The following is a 21,878-nucleotide window of genomic DNA, read 5'->3' on the forward strand; positions in this document are numbered from 1 at the left end:
ATTTCTACTACATAAGTGACCCAATTTAAAGATATATTCAGCTTTCCAGCGGTGAAATATTCCTTTAAGAATGATTCTGATTGAGTCACTGGAATTGACTTTTTAGAACTCTTGTCTTTTAAGAACTAAAGTCTTCTAGGATTGTTTTTTTTATGTTAATCTACAGGACCCCATCTCTCTATAAAATCATGAAATTGCAATGATGGGGAAAATACATTTTATCCAACTTAATATAAATTGCCTCATTAATCAACTCTTTGCAGGTATAGGAGTCAAGCCAGGTGTTAAAGCAGACATGTTATGCTTATTTTGAGGTTCATAATTGTATTTTGAGGTTGTACCAGAATAGGTTTACATGGTTTAAGTTAAAAAGAAAAACACCATATTTTTGTTGTACTGCACATTGCTGCAGCTCCTCTTTTCCCCCTGTGTTGCACCATTAGTATTTCAGTTCATAAAAAAAATGTATTTCATTGCCAAGACATACATTTATCTACTGGAATATAGCAGTGTAAATATTGCATAAGGCCATCCTCAACCTTACAGTAGGCTACTTGTATGACACTCCATCTGACATGATTTCTGTTCAGCAATCGATTGTTGATATGCACCGGGCTAACGTTTGCAGGTTTTAATTTGCGGTTGGTAACGTTACAGTTATTGTGATGTAACTTTGGCTATGTTCACTGCATATTCCACAAATGAACGTGCCATGACGGACATGCAATACTAACATTACATATCACACCAAGTACTTTCAGTCACTTAGCCTGCGAATTCCTAGCTAGAAGTTACTAGCGTAAACAAATAGGTGCTAACGTGTACAGCAGGCTACTTCAGTTGGCTTACTTGAAACTTACTTCATGTGACTCGAGAGCGCAGACTCGGCCATTGTGAAAAGCTGCATGTCTTTTTTGCAGACTTTGTTTTGGTTTGTATGGTTTTTCCCTGTTTAATCCATATTTGTATTTTTCATCATCCAGCCAACGTTCATTGAAACGACAGCCTGCTGATATTACGAATCCCACTATGGCCACGACAAGACGCGCCCTTCAATAGTATTTATTGGCTAGTTGTCCATGATGCTTACGCAAGGTAACATAACCCCATTTGTACAGGTCCTATCCCCTGACCAATCGGCTATCCTAACCTCAACCACTCAAGGTGAAATGCCTTGCCCCAACCAATCTGATTCCTAGGGCGGGTCTTGGCGTGGCTGCAGATCGCGGTCACAAATGCACAAGCGAGCAGGTTTAATGTTAGGCTCTCCAACATTTTATTTCTCAATTTAATAAACCAACTATTCAGTCAGATAGGTATTTGTTGTGAAAGATATACAGTTACAATGTCAAGCATTTTATCCAAAATTCAAGCACTTTTGAAACCTTGAAAACACAACATAAAATTCAAGCATTTTCAAGGATTTCAAGCACCCGTACGAACCCTGCATAGGGCATTAACAGATGCTCTTTGTCATCACTACACCACCCTGTGAACTTTTGCATTAGTGTCTGTATTGTTAGAGGTTTCCTGGACAAAGGCTAATGCAGATGCAGCTAACCTTGCCTCTGACTCGCTACAGGATGCAGAAGCTGATCAAGCCATCAGTGGACCGCCGCTACGTAGACCTCACTGTGTCATTCGCTCCAGAGGCAGATGGAGACGACGACCTCCCTGGTCCTCCCGTCAGGTACTTCTTCAGCCGCAATGGAGAGACACCTTGACACCTTCCTAGATGTCCTCAAACCTCTTGTGTCCTTACTTCCCTTCTTTCATGTCAATTGTTGTACTCCAATAACCTGGGCCATGGCCAAGAGTTTTCTTCAGGATGTTCTCTGACAAGGGCAAAGCTCCTGGCCCCCCAACACCAGCCCCGCCTGTGCGTAATGGAGCAAGACGAGGCCAGTCCTGGTCCCAATTTTTCTTGCCCCAGATCTAGCCAACACGAGGCTGCTTGAGTAGCACTTAACTGCACCTGTGTACATATATTTTCTCTGTTCTGTTTTCTACTCTGGTGAAATGCACAGATTCCGCCTGTGTCAATGCCTTAATTGTTTAAAAACCATTTTCTGTTTGTGGCAGTGAGTCTGACTAAAAGCTGTTTACAGAAACCTGCGTACTCTTAACACACAACCCCGTTAGTCTAATTTCTGTTTTAAGTCTGCTAGGCCCTAAGGGGGATGGTGGTAGGACTGTCGGGGCGGTGAAGTGGATTTGTATTTGGTAAGAATCATACCTTCTCCTTCCTCAGAGTCCTCTCATTGGCTTTGAAATTATTGCCAACCACAGAATTAGCCAGATGTTGGCCATCTCCCTTTTATAGAAACATGTCAAGCCAATATTGTTGTATAATTTAGAGGTGCAAAAGGTCAGTGGACAATGGCGAAACCACCAAAGATACTGATTATCATTTTGTCTGCAGATGATTGTTCTCTTTTATGATCACCTCGACTGCCTCATAAAAACATATTTATATTATGGGCAATAATTATTATCCAAACATTATAGAGCAACACACACTGGCAGCATCTTGACTTGCTTCATCAGTTTGATGCACGTCAATATTTTGGAATATGTCCCTGTCCTATTGACGAGCATCAACTCTTCAGATGAGCAGCAATTTTATTACATTGCTCCCCAGTCAATTGACATGCATCAAATAACATAGCAGACGTAGCTGCTAGTCTTACCTATCATGTTAAATATTTAGGTGATGACAGCATTGACATCAGTTAAAACATTTGAGTAAACAATAGGTTTTTTAGATTAAGTAATGGCGTGAGTTCAATAGCCGTTTCACACAGAAAAAGCCATTCTTTTGACAGACATGAAACATCTGTACCACCATCTGGGATCACACTCCTGTTTTTAAAACACCCTTTTTTTTTTTTTTTTTTCAAACAAAACCTGTGCTGTTCCTGATTTATTTGTTGCATTTGTTTATGGATGTGTGTCCATGACATGTATTTATTTACTTGTTACTCATTTTTGTGTCAAACTGAGCCCGTGTTGAAGAGCTCTGTGGTGTCATGGTGCACTGGTTAATTGTGAAGTGTTAAAAAGTAAATAATTCTTCTTTAGTTCCAGGGTCTATATACGGTATGCATTGGCTTATATTGGCAAAGTCAATGTAGTTTTGAATGGAATCATTTAAAAAAAAAAAAAAAGTATTATGAAGATCCACCTGAAGATAGTCAATTAAGGCTAAAGTCACACAAAATTGCTTCTTCGACCACATTTATTTCTATTCCCATAACTAAAGGTGGTGAATTTCCCTTTGCACAGAAAATGTCGTATCCTATTGACAACACTTCTTGTGCGTTGAATGTCATAAGTGTAAAACAAAATGTTAAAGTGACAATGATAATGATGTATGTTCCTGTGACAGACAACTCAACCAATGGTCCAATAAAATGTGAGATTTCAGGATGTCCTCAAGACTAAAGCTGGTCTGTCTTTGTTTTAAATGCATCACAGTAGAGCTGAAATGATTCGTTAGATGGAAAAATAATCAACTATTTTGATTTAAAACAATAAAAAAAAAGAGATTAATCGTTTAATTTTTTTCAAGCAAAAATTGTGAAAAAAACCCCGCCAGAAATTCTCCAGTTCCAGCGTCTCGTGATGATTAGCTGCTTTTTTGTGATTAAATCATTGTAACCTGCATATCTTTAGGTTTGGGACACCCATCACCTTGGGCTCTAGGAAGTTGTTACAGGAATGTTTTCACAATTGACATTTCATAGAGTAAACAATTCACGAAAAAACAATCGGCACATTAGTCAATAAAAATAATTGTTGCAGGCACAGGATTTCAAAGTAGAGACAAAAATTATGTCAACTTATTACGCTTATTACGTTACTTTACAAAGAATATCTTGCATAAAATCTCATGACATGTATTGGGATAAGAAAAATGGGAAAAATTCCATACTTTTTACAAAAATTGATACTTTTTTACACTATACACCGGTAAATAGAATTATAAATACACTCAATAGTTCATTTAGAGCTCATGTAATCATAGACATGTATTTATCTTACATTTCATTGTTAATGTAGTGATTAAAAAAATTATTTCAGTACAGCAGTATTAATGTATTACAGAACTTGAAGCAATAAGTGCATGTATTTCATGTCAATTTAAAACCTCAAAACATTCACATTATATATCTAGGTCCTGCAAGTTGCCCCAGCTGGGTCCCACCTTGACTTTGGCCTTAAGCTTTACATACAGTTTCACTGCCGACTCCATCTCCCTCTTGACTATCTGAGCAACCTGACAGAAAAACAAAGAATTATGTATACATGTGGTTTTTTAGAATGTGTTTTCTCCACCCTAAAAAAAGAAAACTGTAGGAAATAGTCTATATTAAAGTAAAAATCTATTCAAAAATCACTCTCTTTTATCACAGGTCAACAATTACTGCAACCGTGTGTCAGTTGTCATTGTTATTTGAATATCTGAAATTCAAGTAGTCGTATAAATGAGACTTAATACATATACAACTGTAACTATCCTGCTTTGTCGGCCCAAAAATAAATCACTCAAGATGAAAATCTCACACGGTGTAACTTTGCAGGTCTACTCAGCACCATGTTTTCTGTAAACTACAATACTTAACACATACTTCTGATGATTTGACAATCCAAATAATGTTCATACCTGTATGAGGTCTTCCTCTGTGGTTTCATAGATGAGCTCATCATGCAGCTGCAGGATGAAGTAGGCCCCTCTGAGTTGAGACGTCCCAACCCTGCGGTAATTGCTGGCTGTATAACGGACACAGTTAGGCATGATTTAATTTACAGACTTAATAATAATAATAATGCAGTGATTATCTCTTTCTTCATGTTGTGTTGATACAGTATGGGAAAAGAAGAGTAAGTGTTAAGTCACCTGCGTGTGTGTGCTGGTGAGAGAGTGGAGCTGCAGGATATGTTTTTCGTAGCCGTTTCTGGATGTTTACAGTGGCAAGTTTAACAATGTCTGCTGCTGAACCCTGTACAGTTGTGTTCACTGCCTGACGCTCTGCCTGAAGAGACAGAGAAGTTATGGAATTCATGAAAAAAAAAAATATATATCACACTTGAATTTTACATTGCACAGCTTACAAATAAATTCTGGCAACTTCTGATGGACGAGCATGCTTACATGGCCTTTGGTGTGCGTATTGGCATTAGTGATCCCAGGTAGGTATCGCCTACGGCCCATCAGAGTCTGAACATAGCCGTTCTTTATACAGTTCTTCACAGTTTCTCTCAGAAAACCATTGATGCCTGAAACACAACACAAGACATGGATGTTCAATTTGTCTTTCCAGTACTTCTTTCAATGATTAACGACAATGAAGAAAAAAAAATACAATAATATACAATTACGTTATGAACAATTATTTGTGTATGTAGGATTCTACTGCCACATACTTACATATACACACAAACAATTTGTGACATCAACTGGGACACAATGTGAATTAAACAGCGCCGTATACCTTTGTATCTGGCCTTGAAACTCTCTATGTAGCAGGCCGCGTCATTCTCCTCCACGCCCATTTGCTCCCCCAAAGACTTAGCTCCCATCCCATAGATAATGCCATAGCAAATCTGCAAAGACAAAAACACACCAGTAAGAATGCATGCGTGTCCATGTCATCATCTCTCTCCTGCCTAGCTGTACCTGTTTTGCCTGTTGTCTGAGGTTGTCGTTCACAGACTCTGGGTCAACGCTTTTCCACTCAGCTGCGATGCAGCGGAACACGTCTGCGCCTCCATTCAGCACCTGATGGCGCACACAGTTCATCATTCCTTTTACCGGTTTCTTGATGACTGTTATATGATGTTTTTCTTGCTATTTACCGACCTGCAGAAGGCGTTGGTCCTTGGAGAGGTGAGCCAACACTCTCAACTCCAGCTGAGAATAATCAGCTGCCAATATCATCCCACCTACAGAACAGTACAGAAAGACACAGCTGGTAGAACAGTCAGAGACAAAGTTACAGACAGAGAAGGTGATCACCCACACAAATCAACAGTATCATCATAGTAACCTGAAAAAGGTACGAAGGCATGTCTCATGCTGACAGAGAAGGCTGGGCCTTGTTCTGCATGGCCAGCTGCAGCTGAAGGCACTACAGAACGTCTCTTTTTTCTGTAACAAAACCGTACGAGCTTTAGTTAGACAAATGTTGGAGTTATCTTAACACTTGTCAAGAATTTAGTGCATTCCCACCCATACACAGCATGTAACAAGTTTATTTTTCACTTTAAATGCCTACCAGCATCTGGCTTTATTAATTGTCACGTGTGTATTGTATGCAATACCCTGAGTTTTCTACTGTAGTTTTCTTTATTTCACTTTTAAACCCTGTCTAAAACCAACATTCCCTTTATTGCAAAGTGAGACTTACATTGCCGTGAAGGGTATTATTAGTCCTAGTGTTTGCATATATTTCCATATCACACTATATGTATGTATTAGGAATATTACTGTGAAAGAATGGAGACACTACACAAATTAACTTTAATATTGACATATTAATCTTTTGCATAATGGTGTTTACATGCACCCGCTAAAAAAACCCGGAATATTTTAATATATAAGATCATATTGAAGTATTTAAAATAGCTACACACTTTTTCTAAATGAGCTGGGAGTAAGATCAAATGTATCACTATTAGCCTGAATGTCCTCAATTTGTTTCTCAAGAAGTGAAGTTTATCCACTAAAGTTAGTAATAAAAATATGTACATTATGATTAAAACAATAGCTATTTTACACTGTTTAGTGACATTAAACCATGTCTCATTTTACTGAGAAAACACTAGAAGCTTCTCAAGTACTCGGACCTCAGAGCCCACTTTGAGTGAACTGTGATGTTGACCTACCCTGTTTTGGTGGTCGTGCTGCAGCTGTCTTGTGAAGGTGGGCTCTCCCCCACCACCGTGGGCATGTAAATCTCAAAGTCTTTGGGGACATTCTGTATGTTGGGCTCAGTGAAGCTCACTCTACCTGACGACAGAATGAGCCGGGTCGCTGCATGCTTTAGATTTACTTCAACACACATAAAATTGGATTGCACGCTGTAATGCTCTACTTTAACGACAGGTGCGTGTAATGTCTGTGTGTGTATCTGCGTGTTACCTGTGGCTGTGTGCGTCTGAGCGATGGGGTATATTCTGTCCATGGCCAGTGTGGTGTGGTATTGCTTCTCCCTCTGCAGGGGGAACACCACTTTAGTCAAGGCATTAGTGATCCTCCTCCACTCCAGAATAACACCTGGCAACGGGTGGAGGGGGCGAAGCTTCTCCAGAACATCCTGCCAACCATCATTACAATTCCGTTTAAACATAGTCAACACTCACAAATGTTACCTTATCTTTCTCCCAGCATTATAGAAAAACAGTTCACCTTGGTGGTGCTGAACTGCTTTCCAAGTCGTACTCTGCCGCCGCCTCTCCTGGTGTAGCCAAGGGTCTTCTTACTTTTCAACCCACCCACGTCACCGTTTGGAGGCAGGTGTAGCTCTAAAAACAACACCTACAGTGCACGTGAGATAGGTTTGACAATTGTACGTTTTACTACGCCTTGTCGTAGTTTTTGGAATTTGATTCAAAAACACGGCTGGGATAAAGAAGATGCGTCGGACCTGTGCGATGTCGTCGACGCTGGTGAGAGAGAAGCTGTGTCCGGCCAGGTTGTAAGCCTGAGACTCCAGCGCGGTGAGTTTGGCTTGCATCACGTGTTTTTGTCTTTCACACTCTTTGACGCTGAAGCCCACTCCATTTAACTCCAGCAGAGCCAAAGACACCTGGGAGGGCATCTCAACACTCCTGAATAAGTCTGACAAGTGCATGCAAAAACATTACAACAATGGTAAAAAAAAAAAAAAACGTCATGGTTACTACAGTTCTTACCACTGTAAGAATATTGTATGAATGTCTGCTTTGCTTTTTATACCAAGCATGCCGTCCTTCTCTAGCAGGCCAGTGAGATGGTTCATGACAGAGTGTATGAGCACGCTCTTGGTCGCTGCCCTAACACGAGGACAGTGTGCAAGCGCGTTCCCAAGTCCATCCAGCAGAGGTAACTCTTCGGGGCAGTAGACAGTCACCATGTTGGGTAGAGTCCGCTCCTCACTGCCAGGGTCCACCAGCCAGCACGCAACCTATGGCAGACATTCAAAACAGAGTCACTTCGATAAAATGTAAGAAACAAACTTCATGATGCAGCAAAGGCTCTTGGCAAAACAATAAATATATCGTCCAATGTTATTAAATCTTCTCTTTAAAAGCCCCTATGTGTAGATTTGTTTATGTGATTATAGCACCATTCAAATTATTCTGATGGGGAAAGTTTTTGGTAGAAAATGAGAAGATCCCAGTGAATATTGGTGCATTGCTGTCTTCCAACGTTTCATTCAGAAATGTGTGAGAAGAGGTTTTAAATGAAATCCCATGGAACAGCCTGCTCATAGTTACCAATATGCAAATTTCCATATGTGCTGTACGTGTATGAAAATGCGTGCACACATGATTTCCCTCACCTTGGGATCTTCGCAGTTTCCCTCCAAGCTGATGCTACAGCTCTGGACTAGCATCTTGTACACCTGTATGATGTCATACGTGACAACCACACCTCCTCTATGACCAGTCGGCGGCCTGCTCAGACAGGTCTTCACCAGTCGCAGCCTCTCACTTACTGGCAAATCATCATCCAGTGGAGGCGGGGCCAGACTGGAGCTCAAACCTGAGGGGTAACAGACTGGCTGGCTGAACAAACTATTTTGGAGTGAGCTTGTGCATACATGTACAGTATGTGTGTTTCTATACCTTTGCTCTGCTCTTGCTGCAGAGAAATGTAGTATGCATCTCTTGCTCCCCAGCAGACAGACAGTCCAATCAACACAAGTCCATCACTGTCTCTTACTGGAAAACCATCGGCCCTGTGGAGCTCCTGATTAGCTGCTGACGCTGCACGCAATAAATACACGCATGGATGAGGAGACTGCATACAACACAGGCTTTGCTTATAATGTTTTAAATATGTCATGTGTTGTTGATAATATGATATAATAATATGCAAAAACACAAATGCAAGAAAGGAGACTTCTCTGCATCAAATACTTCATAGATGTAGTCAATCTCTGGGTTAGCGCATGGCAGCAATTGATATCAAATTTTACTGTGAGGTGATGTAACTTGGGTACATGTTTATCAGTTACCTCTCTTATGTTTCCCTCCTATTTCCTCCTCAGGCTGCCGTCTGTGCTCCTTCTTTTCACAGGCTAAAGCCACAGAGTACCGCTCCTTTGTTTTCCACTCATTAATGAAAGTGTCAAAGAGGCGCCGGTCACTTGCCACGTCTATGATGGAGAAGGTCCCTGAGTTGCTGGAAAAGAGCGGTGCATCCTGGGACAGCTGAAGAGTGAAGCCCTCATCAGTCACAGGTGGTTCTGCATCAGAGGGAAGCCTGGGCCGGGGGGAGGATGGAGAAGCACGGTCTTGGGGAGTGCTGAGATTCTGATCGGTGTATAGCAGGGGTTTTGTTTTTGAACTTAAGGGTGCAACAGTCTTTGGTTTCCGTCCCAGCTGGTGTTGGTGGCTGCGATCTGATGTAGAATTAGGCTGTTTAGTGTCAGCAACCGCTTCCAATAGATGATTACGGTTTCCTGGACGAGATTTGGGACATTTTGTGATTGCTGGTTTCCGTGGCAGGGTTGAAGGAGTCGACTGGTTGAGTGGCTGAGCGATGAGAGGCGACTGGACAGATGAGGTCGTCAGTTTTACTCTGGGTGTGACAGGTGGCGTTTCCTGAGTTGGGGGAATAAGATCACCAGCAGAGCCTGGTCTCTCCGTTAAATTCTCACCGTCATGGCTTGATGCTTGTTCCTCTCGAGAATCACTCTCAGCAGCAACAGCCTGCGCATTTGTCTTTCCGCCTTTTCTGTCCAACTGCATTGAGGGCTGAGGTAGATCTGGAACTTCTGCTGTATTTGCAGCATTAATGAGTGTATGAGCTGTGTGGCCTGTTGTGGCGTTTTGCCAGGGCTGGTCAGACATGCTAGGCCAGCGGTCAAAAATCTCTTGCAAACCAGGGCTGCAATAAAAAGAGCTTTCAGGTGCATTTTGGACCTGTGGGTGTTTAAAAACTCCATTATCTGACAATAAAGCATTCATTTCCTCTTTCCTTACTTTTGTCTCTAATTGCTTCCCATTTTCACCCTCTTTATTCGTAGTTTCCTGTCTCCTGCCTGGTTTATTGTCATGTTGCGCATTACTATGCTGTTTCATTTTGTGTGTATGGCCTTGATTATTACTGGCTTTACCTCGGTCATGCTCATTTTGAGTTGTGGTAGTAGTTGAAGTGGTGGGTTGTGGCTGTATCTGACTGGGTTTAGGTTGTGGTTCTGACAGCTGTTCCTCAGGCACAACATGGTCTGCGTTGGGTTGACTTGCTTCTTGAGTTCTCTCTGTGTGTTTGAGCAAGCTCTGCCTCTCCAGAAAGTGTTCGCCCACCAGCAGCGAGTCGCCCCACTCCGACAGGTTGAAGGAGGACTCGCCCCATTGGACTGCCTCCTGCTTTTCGGCCTCCTGATTGGCGAGAAGCTCACTGCGTCTTCGCTCCTGGGTCGACGGAAGAGGGTCTCTGATCTCTTGGCCAACAGGCTCCTGTTCGTCCGATTGGTCGAGGATCTGGTGTGGGCTCAGACCAGCCAGTAGAGAGCTGTCATACAGGCTGTCAAACAGGAAGCTACTGCTTCTGTTAACACTCTCGGAGGCAGCCCGATTGGCATCCTCATCACCACTTTCATCTTTATCTTCAACAACATTATCACCATCTGGACCAGGAGAAATCTGGAAAAACAGTTTGATTTTTTAAGAGGCAAATAAATTAGGAGGTTAATAACCAAAACAGATGGATGATTCTGGTCACTCACCTGGTGGCTGGTGTTAAGGATGAGCTCCATCTGGCTATCTGTGAGAGAAATGTTAAATCTGGGACATGCATTGTCCGTGGCTTTAAGCCAGTTACTTCCATTATTTATGTCCTTAATGGTCTCTACAGCTGCTTCTACCATTTCCTCCTCTCTTATCTTCTCCGTTTCTACCGATTGATTCGTACCTCTACCATTCCCATCTCTGTGTTGGCATGCCTGTTGAACAATGATTCTTTCGGTCTGGGTGTCCAATTCAAAGCTGTCACCGAAAGTCTCTTCTCTGTTTTTAACATCTCCCTCTGCTTCCTTATCTCCCTCGTCTCCAGCGTACAGCTCGGGAGATGAAAATGTATCTACCTCTCCGCAGTCCATCTTTCTTCGCTTGGCCTCAGGAGAGAATAAGGGAACGGAAGCAGGAGAGACGGTCAGGTGAGAGTCTAACATATCCGCATTCGTAGGGGTTTCTAGCACAGTGCCGGGAGCTTGAACAGTTGTAGGCACCTGGCCTGCAGGCACTACATTTTGGACCGTAGAAACCACCAAAGGTTCTGAGTGTGACGTCTGTGCAGTCTCTACATTATCTTGTAGGCTTTTGTCAGTTTGTATAGAGTGGAGGACTTTGCTTAAGGCTTTCGAGTGCTTCAGTCTACCTGGATGCACAGGTGAGGCACCATCTCCTTTTGATGTCCTTGTTGGAACACGGTGGTGTACTTCTACTCGGGATACTGGAGCTCTGAACCGGGGAGGAGGCATCGGGGAAGGAGAGGGCTGAGGACGAGCCATTGGTCGAAGCAGGGGGCTGGATATGATTTCAGCCAATTCCTGTGTCAGGCTCCTTTCAGGAACAGGACCATTTGCTTGATGACTCTCCGGTCTGATTGAGGCAATCCCTTTACTCGTCTCCCCTTCTTTTGGCTCGGCTTTCTTGCCATCTTCCTCTCCTTGCTTTGACCTTGTGGGCTTTTGTCTTTCTCTTTTTTCATCTGGATCTTCTGTGTCATTTGCCATTAATAATTTTTTATTTGCCTCGTCGTTTTTTGTTTCTTTGCTTCTTTCCACTTGCACTTCATTACCCGTTTGTTTGATTTCTGGTTCTGTCCTGTCTAACTTTCTGTGCTCCTCCAATTTTCTGTTTACTACCGTGTCTTCAGGCTTGGACTTCCCTTGCTCTCGGTTGACTTCTCCTTGTGCTTTCTCCATTTTCATTTCAGATATACCTTTCCCGCATGTATATTCTTCCTTATTCGCCCCTCCATGTCTGTCAATATCTCTACTGTCACTTTTCCTGACCCTGTCTCCTTCCTGGTGATTTTTATTGTTGTCGACCTGTGCTTCATGTGAGCTGAGATATGAGGCAGATGAGGTTTCATCGGGGCTGTTTACAGCAGGAGCCCCAGGAGGAAGTGTTGTCGGGTCCCACTGAATGCCTAACTGGGCTAGGTCTTCCCGAAGGAGGAGCCTTGCTTCAGACACTATCTCAACAGCGGCTTCCTGTTCCGTCAGGGCCCGACCACCAGTGACCCAGACACAGCGGAGGCTGCGTCTCTCGGCTGCCTCCACCTCACTCTCATCCACTGCACGCTTAGAGCTGAGGATGACAGACAGTACAACATTGGCTTTACTTCAGGGGTCATGTTTCAGGGAGATTATAGCTTTGGTGTGCTGATGCTACAGTTGCACATACTTTATGCAAGCTTAGGGTTTAACAGGGGTTTACAGGAATGTACCTGCTTCTATCACCTTGACTTTTCCAAAATAAAGGAGGTTGGTGTATGTTTATAGTAGTGTTGTTAAGAATAATGCCTGCACGCTCCAAACCACATATTTACTTAAAACGTTTTGAAAAAGTTTGAATCCCCCCAGTCTACTACAACTATTTGCATATTTTTTATATATTTTGTATGCATATGAAATACATGATTGTCTCTGTACATCCAGTTATGACTTCTTTACTTCATCATAGAATTTATTTTTTAAAGATTATTTTTAGGCCTTTATTACACAGGACAGCTGCAGATGTAAAAGGGAGGAGAGAGGGGGAATGACATGCAGCAAAGGGCCGCAGGTCGGAAGAGAACCTGCGGACTGAGCCTTAGCACATGGGGCACACGCTTAACTAGGTGAGCTATCCAGGTGTTCCACAAAGTGCTATTTTATGTATAAGTCTCAGTTGCTGGCACTTCAGTTGAAACAGCCTGTGTGCTGTAAACCTACTCATATTCTTGTTTACCTAATATGCATTTATATCTTAATGGTACTCACAAACAAGCATACACCTACCTCTTAAATGGGACAGCATTCCTCATGGCTTTCTCCACATCAGCTACAGTAGCCCTGGCTAGTTCAGCGACAGTACAGAGGCCTTGTGCGTACAGCGCTCTGGCTCGTGTTGCGTTCAGGAGGGAAACTCTGACGAGGTCGACCAGCTCCCTCTGGACTCCGAAGCTCAGCCTGGTCTGGTACTGGGACAACAGCAGCTCCATGTTGTGCCAGCCCAGACGTTTGCAGAACACGGTTACCATTCCTGGATGACAGAGAGGTCTGAGTGTTTCTGTAAGCTGTACCACTGAGCATATGATATAGAGTCAATGAATTACTAATGTGTTGCTGTTTGGTTCTGGCTTTCTTTGGGTTATTTTCTGTGTTTACATTGATAATAAACACCATAATTAGTATGATATATATATACACTCACACCCAGACAAACTTGTTCTGAGCCACAGTTAAGCACACACCCTCAAAGTCTGAGTTACACTAAGACCTCATAAATCCTCTCACAGTAACTTGATGCAAGAAGAATGAGCACTTTACGTGGCTTTGAAGGAATCATGTAGGTGCAGAAACATCAGCTAATGGAATAAAGTCTATGATGTATATCTGTCAGTCTAAAGTGCTCCAGCGTCTTGCATCAAGTTACTACCTTTGTTACTGCCCTCCCCTTTTAAGTGTAGAATTCAGAGTCGGTATACTCTACTATATATGTCCTGACCTTAGAGATGCTCAGCAACACTCTTAAGCATGTACCTGCATATGTAGAAGCAGACTGCTGGAGAGACTGTAACTGCCCACGATTGCAGTTGTATTTGGATGCAACTGTTCCCAAAGGCACCTCATTCACCAGATCCTGCAGCACAAGGGTGGTGAAAAACCTGTGAGGAGATAACGGAGAGAGAATGGACAAAAGTCCTATGTGATCGAAACATTTCTAAAACATTTTTTGTTGTTTGACTCTCCATACATCCTTGAGTAGTTTGTGTTAGGGTCTCGCTCCAGAGTCAACTTTCATCCAGGGGCCACAAAGTTGGGAATCAATGTTATAAAGGAAGAGGACAAAAAAGCACGAACATCTGAATAAAATAATATAATGATGAACAATAACCATCCATAATCTAGAACTATATATAAAATATGATATTGATATTACATTAATCCAAAACCGAACACTATAAGCTTAACAAAGGTATTGATGTTTTATGGATCATGTAATTGTGCTCCCCCTTGTTTACTGGTATAGTAGCATACAGAAGTGTGTAACTGTGACTATAATTTAGTATGAAATTAGGTAATTGTTTTTCCAAACCGCACGTTAACTCATATTTTGGATTCCTTATAAACAGAAAACTAAATGAGGGGACTATTTGCCAGTACTATCATATGCATACAGTATAGTTTGTGTAATTAACGTAAATATGTGCATTACCGTTTATGAATAGCCATTTGTCTACGTTGCTTCTCTGTCTTGGCGACAAGTTTGCCACTGACAGATCGTGCAAGAAAACCTTCCTGGACGCCCACGAGCTCTGCTACTCTCTTCATCGATGACGAGAGCTGTTCCCACAGACAGAAGAACTGATACCAATCTATGGTAGTCCACTCTGCGTATAACGGGGTGATCTGGGGGGAATTTAGACACAGAATTTTAAATACTGTGCATTTGAGAAGGGGACATTTTTGGTTTGGTTAAGAGCTAGAATTAAGATTAAGTTACTATAAGGAATGTATGGGTGAGAGTACAGGGATGATAGGGAGTGAATAAAGTTGACAGAAACCTATTAAGCAAATAATAAGACAAGATATGTGTACCAGATACAGAATGTGCAAGTCATTTTCCAGTACAAAGCCCTTCATGGCCCGCTGGAGATCTGCAAATATTCCCACAGCCTCAGGCGGGGAGAGGGAGGAGGACAGGGTGGCAGCACCAAGTTGAGTCGGACAGTACCGCTCCTCTGGATATGAAAATACATCAGGATATACAGTAGTTAGTGTAATGGCAAAGGTTTTTCAGCTGATGCTTTGGCTTGTACACTGAATAACGTAAGAACACTTAACACCAACAATGGTTCAATTTGTAACTAAAAGACTACTTTCATCGTATGTCAAGATATCAAGAATGCTCACTGAACATAATAAAGGCCGCACATAGGTAGTACCTTGTCCGTCCTTCTGGATACTGATAAATTCGTTCTCCATCAGCCATTCAACACAGGCCTCGATAGCTCCTTTGTTGGTCTCTTCATTTAATTCTTTTTTGCCTTCACATTTCATGGTAGCAGCCAGTAGTGAGCACAAAGCGTATGACCTCACATCCTGTGGAGTGCTGGCCACACCTCCGACAATGATCTGCAAATTGGGATGATTCAAATTAGGGTCATAACACAATTATAAACACCTCAGACTTTCCACATCACTTACTCACTTCAAAACCGCACTCAAAACCCATCTCTTTAAAGCTGTTTTTAACCAAACTAGCTGTGTTTCCATTTGTTTGCTTTTTTATCCTGCTTCTATGCTGCTTTGCTTCACCTTTTTAATATCTATCTGTTACTATTTCTGTTGTACTGATCTTGTTATAGTTTTTCTACCTTTACTTTGTAAAATGCCTTTGAGTACCTTTTAAAGCGCTATATAAAATAAATGTATTATTATTATTATTATTATTATTATTATTGAATTAATCTGACTATGCATCAACAGCCTCGATAGGATGAGGCAACTATTCTTTAAGAAGGAACTATTCATGATCTATTTACTAAAGGTAATTTCAATAGGTGCAAAGTTCATTGAGATGTCGGCCGTACCTCTAGGATTGCTCGCAGCATGCTGGTGGTGACGCCTTCGCCCTCCCTTCTCACCAGGCAGCTGCTTATTGGCTGAAGAGTTCCTGTAAGGAGACTAATACCTTTCTGACGCTCTGCCTCCTTACACACCAGCACACTCTCACCTGAAAGAGGATGGACAAAATAATGCAAGGCCAAACAAAAGATGTTTTTTGAATTCACTTTTCAAAAATGCTCGGATATTATCACAGAAGATTTGTTTTTTTCTCTTCAGGCAACTGGAATACCAATGAACAAGCAATCATTTTAAAAAGGATTTATTGCCCCCTTCTTCCCTCCATACCTGTAGTGTCCACTCCTTTTCTCCCTGCTCGTCCAGCCATCTGTTTGTACGTGAGTGGGTCCAACAAGTGTCCATTGAAGGTAGGGGTTCTAATGATGACCCTGCGAGCTGGGAGATTAACCCCTGAGGAGAGGGTAGAGGTGGCCACCAGGACTCTGACCATGCCCTGACGAAAAGCTCCCTCCAGTATATCGCGCTCATCGAATGTCAAACCTACAGAGACAAACTTCATATTATTTATAAACTCAAAAAAAAAAAAAAAAGATCTATTCAGCCCGCTGTTTCTTTGTGGTTGAGACGTTGTGTGAGTGTGGTTACCGGCGTGGTGGAAGGCCACCCCCCATGGCACAGTTCGCTGGAGGATAGGGTCTAAACCAGCTGGAGTATGTCTCAACTGGGCTACAACATCCACTAACCCCTCCCGATCCAGACGCACCGGCTGTGGCTCTGCTTCGCCATGACGATCTGAAAGGATGAGACCAGAATCTAGACTTAACGCAAACTATCTTTAGAACAAGCAACAGCTGTACTTGACCTCACTATTAAACATAGTATGCCCAAAACGTAAATGATCTTGTACCTGTATGTCTGAGGTTGTAGAATTCTCTGGCGATGCTGTCCACCAGTTTCTCACACCAGTTCTTCGAGGGACAGAACATCAACACAGAGCGGCCTTCTCTCACAGTCTCATAGCACAAGCTCACTATGTGGTCATCATCCCCCTTTATGAAATATCACATATTTATCACACACACACAGCAAATGATTATATTTCTAGTGTAGAAAGAATAAGTCATGACAACATGCATGTTGGATGATATCTGAACTACACTCTCAACTACCTTAATTTGGAGTGCAGGAGTGAACTGCCGGACCACAGAGAGGCTCTTGTCGTAAATATTGCAGCCCACCTTGAGATGCTCCTGCAAGGGTACAGGTCTGTAGTCTGTCTGGTAAAGCTCTGCACCTAACCAGCTAGCCAGGAGGGAGAGGTTAGGCAAGGTGGCGCTCATGCCTATGATCTGTACACCCTCAGAAAGAGACCTGCAGAAAGAGTTGCACAGATTAGCATAAGAACTTGGATTTTTAAACACTGTAGCGGTTATACAAGATAAATGTAGATAGACTAACAGACACAAACCCAGTGGTGTTCTGTTTCTGCGCAATGTAGCGGATTTTGGTTAAGAGTAGTTCTAGTAGGTATCCTCTTCCAGAATCTCCAACCATATGCAACTCATCCACCACCACCATACCTAGCAGTACAAAAACACACACTTTTCAAACTCATACTCTATGTTTTATACTCAAGAAAACACAGTTATCACTGGTATGTTACCTAGTAGATCCATGTTGTCCTCTTCAATGAGTCTGTTAACAAGAGAATTGGCTTTTTCTATGGTGCAAACAGCCACATCCAGTGCTGTAAACCCTCCAGCAGCTGAGGTGCTGCCCATATATCCATCCACACGAACTCCTGCCTCTTCAAATACACTCTACAGGTTCACAGAAAAAAGTTTGTATATGTATATACACACACACACACACACACACACAGAGGGACAACACATTGTCCATAACAACATGCATGTGCTTTTCTGTCCACCTCTCCCTCACCTGAAGGTAGTGCATCTTCTCTTTAGCCACAGAGACAAATGGCAGAATGAAGAGAGCTTTTCTTTTAGTCTCCAACACACGCTTCAACATCAGCAGCTCTGACACCAGAGTTTTTCCAGCACTGGTGGGGGCTGAAAAAGAAGGGATATAAAGCTGAAAATGACCCGAACAGTGACTCACTTTTTAGATAGAGATGTTCGGTTTCTTACCTGAGTACACCAGGTTACCTCCCTGCAGCACCTGTCCAACAGAGAGGCACTGAGCCTGCCATTCGAACATGTGAGTCACTCCGTGTTTCTGGTAGCGCTCCAGGACAGGTTTAGGTAAGCCCCAACTGCATAACAGCAGCTTTTCGGCTTGCCCCGCAGGGGCACACAAGGCAATGCCTACAGTACAAATAAACTCTATTTACATGAGGTATTAAATCAAACTGGTGGTAGGAGATTTTAGTATTGTGACTTATGTATTTTGTGCACAGCAAGTGGATTTCACATTGGAAAGAGAAATGATATCTCAGGGTAAACATCGGAGACACAATCTAATGTCAGATTTAAATGTAATTCAGTAAAATAAACTATCTGGACATACCTGGACAAGAGATATGTTCATACAAAGTTCAAGGCTGGCTTACCAAGCAGGCATAGTGGCCAATTGCCCCCAGGGCCCCAAAAGCTCCAGGCTTACTGTGTGTTCACTAGTTTGTGCCACTGCCTTTTTTTTTTTTTTATAAATTTGAGGCTATTCATTTATATCTTGCAATGGACTGTAATATTTATTTTTCTTCCTTGTATCAAGTCTAATAGTATAGTATTTCTGCACCCAAATAGTATTCTAGTGTAGAAAAACATTATACAAAGCACAGAGAGTGGGAGGAAAGGAGGACTAAAGGGGGGGTCCAGCAGGTTAATGCAGCCATGGCAATGTGTCATAAGGAGTGAACAACACAGAGAAACAAGAACAATTGCAGGAAATATCAACCTTAAAGAAGATTTTATAAATTCTACTTTACCTGGCTGAGGTAAAGTGTCACTGAGAGTACTAAGGTCTGAGCCAGTGGGAACTGTGAGCACAGAGGCAGACTGATTCTGTAATGACGGCTGGAGTTTTGCCCTCTTTATTGCAGCTGCGAGGCGGGTTGGGCTGAACAAGATGTAGTCCCTGGATACATCCAGAGGTTGATCAGCATTCATATTTGACCCACTTTTGTTTTTGCTACGAGGAGAGCTTTTTCTTCTGGATGTAATTGTCTGTCTACGAAAACGCACAAAAATGAAAACATTTGTTAAAAGAAAAGAACTGAGGCGCACAATCGACAGAAAAGAAAAACTGGGCAATAACGTGTAGGTTAAAACTCACTTGGTGGAGCTGCCTACTTGCTGACCGTTTTTTATTTCTTGACAGGATAACCCATTGATGCAGGCAGAAGGTGGTGATGGCTGCTGGATGTTCTCTGGGCCCCTCTGAGCATGCTCCACTTCCTCAGAGTCCTCACTGAAGAGAAGCCTCTGTGCAAGGTCTTTGCAGTCAGCTCTCCATCCTGGTCTCTTACAGTCACCACTACGCCCACGGACTCTCTCCTGGGTGCTGGGGTCTCTGTGGGGCCCTTGGCCTGTGGACTGAGGAGCTCTGTCAGCTCGTGAGAAGGCAAAAACAGCTGATGATGCTGGCTCTGCGTGTGCATCCCTGTTTACTGTTGTTGGGCAAGCATTTCTAGCTACAGGCTTCACGGAGTCTACAGCATCCAACACCTGCAGCATCTCTTCATCAAGAGCGAATGTGGATTCTCCCAGTGGAAACATTGCTCCTCCATCCTAAAAATGGAGATTAATACATGTCTGTAGATGTGCAAATGATGAAAAATAGAGTAGGAGAAAAACTCTCTCTCTCTCTCTCTCTCTCAAGCTGTCACACTCACCAAGAGGCTGTCTTTGCTAATGTTTGTTTTGCCTGATATGTAATGAGTTTTCTGCAACAGTCTGTCTCCGTCTGGTGGCTCATCAGGAACCTGGAAACTGTGCTCAGAAAAATGTATGTTCACCACAGGTAAGACTGACGTTCATCGATAGAAATGCTACAGAGATTGGAAGATGTCTCTAGGCAACAGGAGGAATTTGGTCATAATTCTTCTAAATCATTATGAACATTATGAGTTAAGTTAAACTGATTACACTTACCCTTTCTTCTTCTTGATCTGGTGCTGCCCCATGTAGCTTTTCTTTTTCAGGGGAGGGCCCGAAGTGCTCATACTGAAGAAGTTGTACTGTTTTTGACAAACGCGTGAGTATGTGGATGTTCATTAACATGACACCAGTTTGACTCTTGATACGAGTTTATAAACTAGCTATAGTTAACACTCAAAGGTAAGGAAAGCGGTTAGGCGAAAACAAGCGTCGCCGTAGAAGTATTTATTTTGGTTGCTAAGTGTAAACATTGTCTTTCTGTTGGGCAGCGCTCATGGCAGCGCTGAACAAATGTGAAATCAAAAGTCTTCGGGGGGGGGGGCAAAAAAAATAAACGGAACAAATGCTTCAATACAAAGTTATCCTCAGTAACTTTTTTTTTAAAAAAAATTTTATTTTTTTTTATATTTAACTTGTAATATTGAATAGACAGTCCTTCGATTAAATGTTTGGATGGAAAAATGCTTATGGTTAAATAAAAGAGTGGTAAACATTGTATCGAGGTTATGTGCTGAATTGGATGAATACTGATTTTATAATTTTAATGAAAAACAAAAATTGGCAATGAGCTCATAAGCTTTAAAATTATGTAAATAATCATGTCTTGTTAAATAACCTTCAGAGAACGTTCCCTGAAGGTTCTCTATAAGGGTTATTTTTTTAAAACCTTCATAGAACCATCACAGAATGTTCCCTGGAGGTTTTCTTTTATTATTATTTAAAAAAAAAAAAAAAAAAGAAGAAAAACTTTAGAGAACCTTTAGGGGACGTTCTTTGGTGGTTACCTGTTTACTGGGTATGTGTGGATAATGATTTTATAATATATAATATTATAATATAACACAAATTGGCAATAAGCTTATAAGCTTTAGAATCATGCAATTATTAATTGTAAAATGTATGGCCACAATTTACAAACTGTACATATATTTAAATTATGTTATATTGCTGTACAAGGTATACTATCTTACACTACGATATTGCTTACTATACTTAGGCTATACGTCTTAGTTTACACAGCAATAAAACAGAGCTCATGGTTGTGGCCCCCAAGGCTCTGCTCCAGTTAGAGATCTCATCCTGGATGTTGACGGGTGCGCCATCTACCCACCCTCTGAGGTCCACAACCTTTGTGTAAACCTGGACTCCACCCTCTCTTTCCAGACAATGGAGTCCTGTCTGGGAAACCCAGCAAAACCCTAGACAGGCTCCAGTATGTCCAAAAGCACATCACCCCAACCCTCATCCACCTTCACTGGCTCCCAATTAAGTCCCTCGTCACTCACCCTAAATCCTCCTTCTCACCTACAAATCCCTCCATGCCCTGGACCCACAGTACCTCTCTGACCTCCTCCAGCCATAGGCCTACACCCCAACAAAACCTGCGGTCCTTTTAGTGTTGCAGCCCCATCCTTCTGGAACACCCTCCCTGCAGATATCCGAAAAGCTACATCCCTGGACATTTAAAAAAAAAACACCACCTGTTTACCACAGCCTATAACCTCCTTTACCTTAGTTGTGTCCTTGGGTTTCTTGAAAGGCGCTATATAAATAAAAGTTATTATTATTATATCCCAGATAGATCAATTAGATTAAATTAAATGCAATGCAAACATTCTGATAAATACATAACTGTAAATGGTAATATGTATAGGCAAATACAGTTTATGAATTGTCAGTCAGCTGCATTGACAAATACAGTTTATGAACCTGCGCCTGCATTGATAAATAGTTTGTGAAGCTG

The 21,878-nt window shown here is 42.1% G+C and overlaps 2 protein-coding genes across 6 annotated transcripts in view; one reads left to right on the forward strand and one right to left on the reverse strand.

Moving 5' to 3' along the window:
• Positions 1–3,438, forward strand: part of uba6 (ubiquitin like modifier activating enzyme 6) — a 27,120-nt gene extending 23,682 nt beyond the window's left edge. The window contains exon 30 of the mRNA XM_039798576.1: positions 1,583–3,438. Within this exon, the coding sequence (XP_039654510.1) occupies positions 1,583–1,724 (142 nt within the window). The 3' untranslated portion in view covers positions 1,725–3,438. The remainder of the gene's footprint in view (positions 1–1,582) is intronic.
• On the reverse strand, positions 3,221–20,433 carry polq (polymerase (DNA directed), theta). 5 transcript variants are annotated; one of them, XM_039803532.1, is made up of 35 exons: positions 20,129–20,433; positions 19,870–19,966; positions 19,311–19,765; positions 18,964–19,205; positions 18,164–18,340; positions 17,955–18,085; positions 17,677–17,833; positions 17,482–17,593; positions 17,183–17,384; positions 16,921–17,062; positions 16,659–16,805; positions 16,341–16,553; positions 16,019–16,161; positions 15,371–15,560; positions 15,024–15,166; positions 14,641–14,834; positions 13,965–14,089; positions 13,221–13,464; positions 10,941–12,528; positions 9,225–10,857; positions 8,833–8,973; positions 8,547–8,749; positions 7,961–8,168; positions 7,650–7,843; positions 7,412–7,540; positions 7,145–7,319; positions 6,889–7,054; positions 6,051–6,151; positions 5,864–5,946; positions 5,681–5,782; positions 5,496–5,607; positions 5,156–5,280; positions 4,901–5,036; positions 4,667–4,773; positions 3,221–4,279 (listed from the first exon to the last, which is right to left on the reverse strand). In XM_039803532.1, exons 1-35 carry the CDS (start codon positions 20,197–20,199, stop codon positions 4,166–4,168), a joined length of 8,502 nt encoding a protein of 2,833 aa, XP_039659466.1. In that variant the 5' UTR covers positions 20,200–20,433; the 3' UTR covers positions 3,221–4,165. The 5 variants fall into 5 exon arrangements, with proteins under 5 accessions (XP_039659466.1, XP_039659492.1, XP_039659483.1 ...); XM_039803558.1 differs by having other exon boundaries at positions 4,166–4,279; positions 6,889–7,012; positions 7,145–7,217; XM_039803549.1 differs by having other exon boundaries at positions 4,166–4,279; positions 7,145–7,217.
• Positions 20,434–21,878: the final 1,445 nt, after the last annotated feature.

Source organism: Perca fluviatilis, chromosome 1 (assembly GCF_010015445.1).
Source record: "Perca fluviatilis chromosome 1, GENO_Pfluv_1.0, whole genome shotgun sequence".
NCBI lineage: Eukaryota > Metazoa > Chordata > Actinopteri > Perciformes > Percidae > Perca > Perca fluviatilis.

What these genes read in the sequence shown, in the direction of transcription:
- polq (XM_039803532.1), bottom strand. Translation starts at nt 20,199, where the DNA reads ATGAGCACTTCGGGCCCTCCCCTGAAAAAGAAAAGCTACATGGGGCAG. An exon ending in ATACGCACACCAAAGGCCAT is followed by an intron (nt 5,037 to 5,155) that starts GTAAGCATGCTC and finishes CTGTCTCTTCAG; the next exon opens with GCAGAGCGTCAGGCAGTGAA. An exon ending in TCACCAGCACACACACGCAG is followed by an intron (nt 4,774 to 4,900) that starts GTGACTTAACAC and finishes TCCGTTATACAG; the next exon opens with CCAGCAATTACCGCAGGGTT.